Source organism: Limulus polyphemus, unplaced genomic scaffold, assembly GCF_000517525.1.
Source record: "Limulus polyphemus unplaced genomic scaffold, Limulus_polyphemus-2.1.2 Scaffold6886, whole genome shotgun sequence".
NCBI classification, from domain to species: Eukaryota; Metazoa; Arthropoda; class Merostomata; order Xiphosura; family Limulidae; genus Limulus; species Limulus polyphemus.
In genome coordinates this window covers 49,173-50,699 of record NW_013672496.1, presented here as the reverse complement: position 1 = coordinate 50,699, position 1,527 = coordinate 49,173, and the positions used below count along the sequence as shown (strand labels likewise).

Sequence of the window (1,527 nt, the reverse complement as noted above, 5' to 3'; positions counted from 1 at the left end):
GTCCACCTCTCATCAGTAAGAGATGACTGGATGTGAGACTCGTCCACCTCTCATTAGTGAAGAGATGATTGGATATGAGACTCGTCCACCTCTCATTAGTGCAGCGATGATTGGGTATGAGGCTGATCCACCTCTCATGAGTGAAGAGATGATAGGATATGAGGCTGGTCCACCTCACATGAGTGAAGAGATGATAGGATATGAGGCTGATCCTCCTCTCATCCGTGAAGCGATAATTGGATATGAGGCTCGTCCACCTCTCATCAGTGAAGCAATGGCTGGATATGAGGCTCACACCACAATCCAAGCCAATCTGCAGCAAAATCCTCAGCAGCAAAGCGAGTTCTAAAACTAGAATCCAAGACAATCTGGAGCAGGGCCCTCAGCAGCAAAGCGAGTTCTATAACTACAATCCAAACCAATCTAGAGCAAGGCCCTCAACAGCAAGCGAATTCTAAAACTACAATCCAATCTGTAACAAGGTCCTCAGTAGCAAAGCGAGTTCTATAACTACAATCCAAACCAATCTAGAGCAAGGCCCTCAACAGCAAAGCGAATTCTAAAACTACAATCCAATCTGGAGCAAGGCCCTCAGCAGCAAAGTGGGGGTTAAGGTTAACAAAGAGGTTAGTCTTACCTAAAAGATATTGCGATCATCCGATTCAGTTATCAAGTAAGTACGCAAGTATTCAAAATTGACGAAAGCTCACGAGCTTTTAGCCACACATCGAAATCATTAACCATTTCACGAGAAAGATGGTTTAGAAATCTGGAATCATAGAAAGTCCGTCACAGAACCTATTAGATCCATGAAGAAGCTCATGTGAACTTTTGTGCTTTTGGTCTGCTTAAATATGTCCTAAAACTGACCTCGCCATTGTTGTTAAAATAGAAAATGGTGGTTTCGGATAATCAAGACACGTGTGTAGTGTGTCGTGTGGCCAAAACAACTTGATGCAGAACACACTGTATTATAAACAGGAGTGATAGTTTAGCAATTTCCAACCTTCTGTAGCTCGGACTGTGGTGGTCCAAACTATCCCATATATTCATTGAATGTGCTCTACTGGACTCTTACTTCAAATTTCAAGGCAATCCATTAAGAAATCCACCTGACATATAACATTGAGTTTCTTTTTATTTTTTTTTCTTCGCACCCAAAGTATGGAAACTTTAAAATCATAAATAATATTCAACGTTTATTTATGATTTTAACTTTATACACAAGTGCCAAAATACTGTAATTACGGAAACTTTATTTGACAGAAAAACATACAAAACTTTTATGGATTGTTTTTCAAGTTTGGTACACTGATAGATCTTTACAACCTACAATTAAGAGTCTATTTTGGTGTAAATATAAGCCAGATGCGCAAAGTTATTCAACAAAAACAGCTCAAATTTGACAAAAAAATTTGCACCCGCCTACGAAAAAGTCTAACATTTTTACTCAGCTTCACCTAAGAGTAAAAGTGGACCGTTCTTAGTTTTTTATCATTCTGATTAAAAACGGCTGATTTAGAGCAG

At 39.2% G+C, this 1,527-nt stretch overlaps 1 protein-coding gene across 1 annotated transcript in view; it reads right to left on the bottom strand.

Moving 5' to 3' along the window:
- Positions 1 to 669: 669 nt before the first annotated feature.
- Positions 670 to 1,527, bottom strand: part of LOC111089643 (neurogenic locus Notch protein-like) — a 31,864-nt gene continuing 31,006 nt past the window's right edge. Inside the window, exon 5 of the mRNA XM_022402525.1 lies at positions 670 to 769. Coding sequence (XP_022258233.1) covers positions 670 to 769 — 100 coding nt within the window. The remainder of the gene's footprint in view (positions 770 to 1,527) is intronic.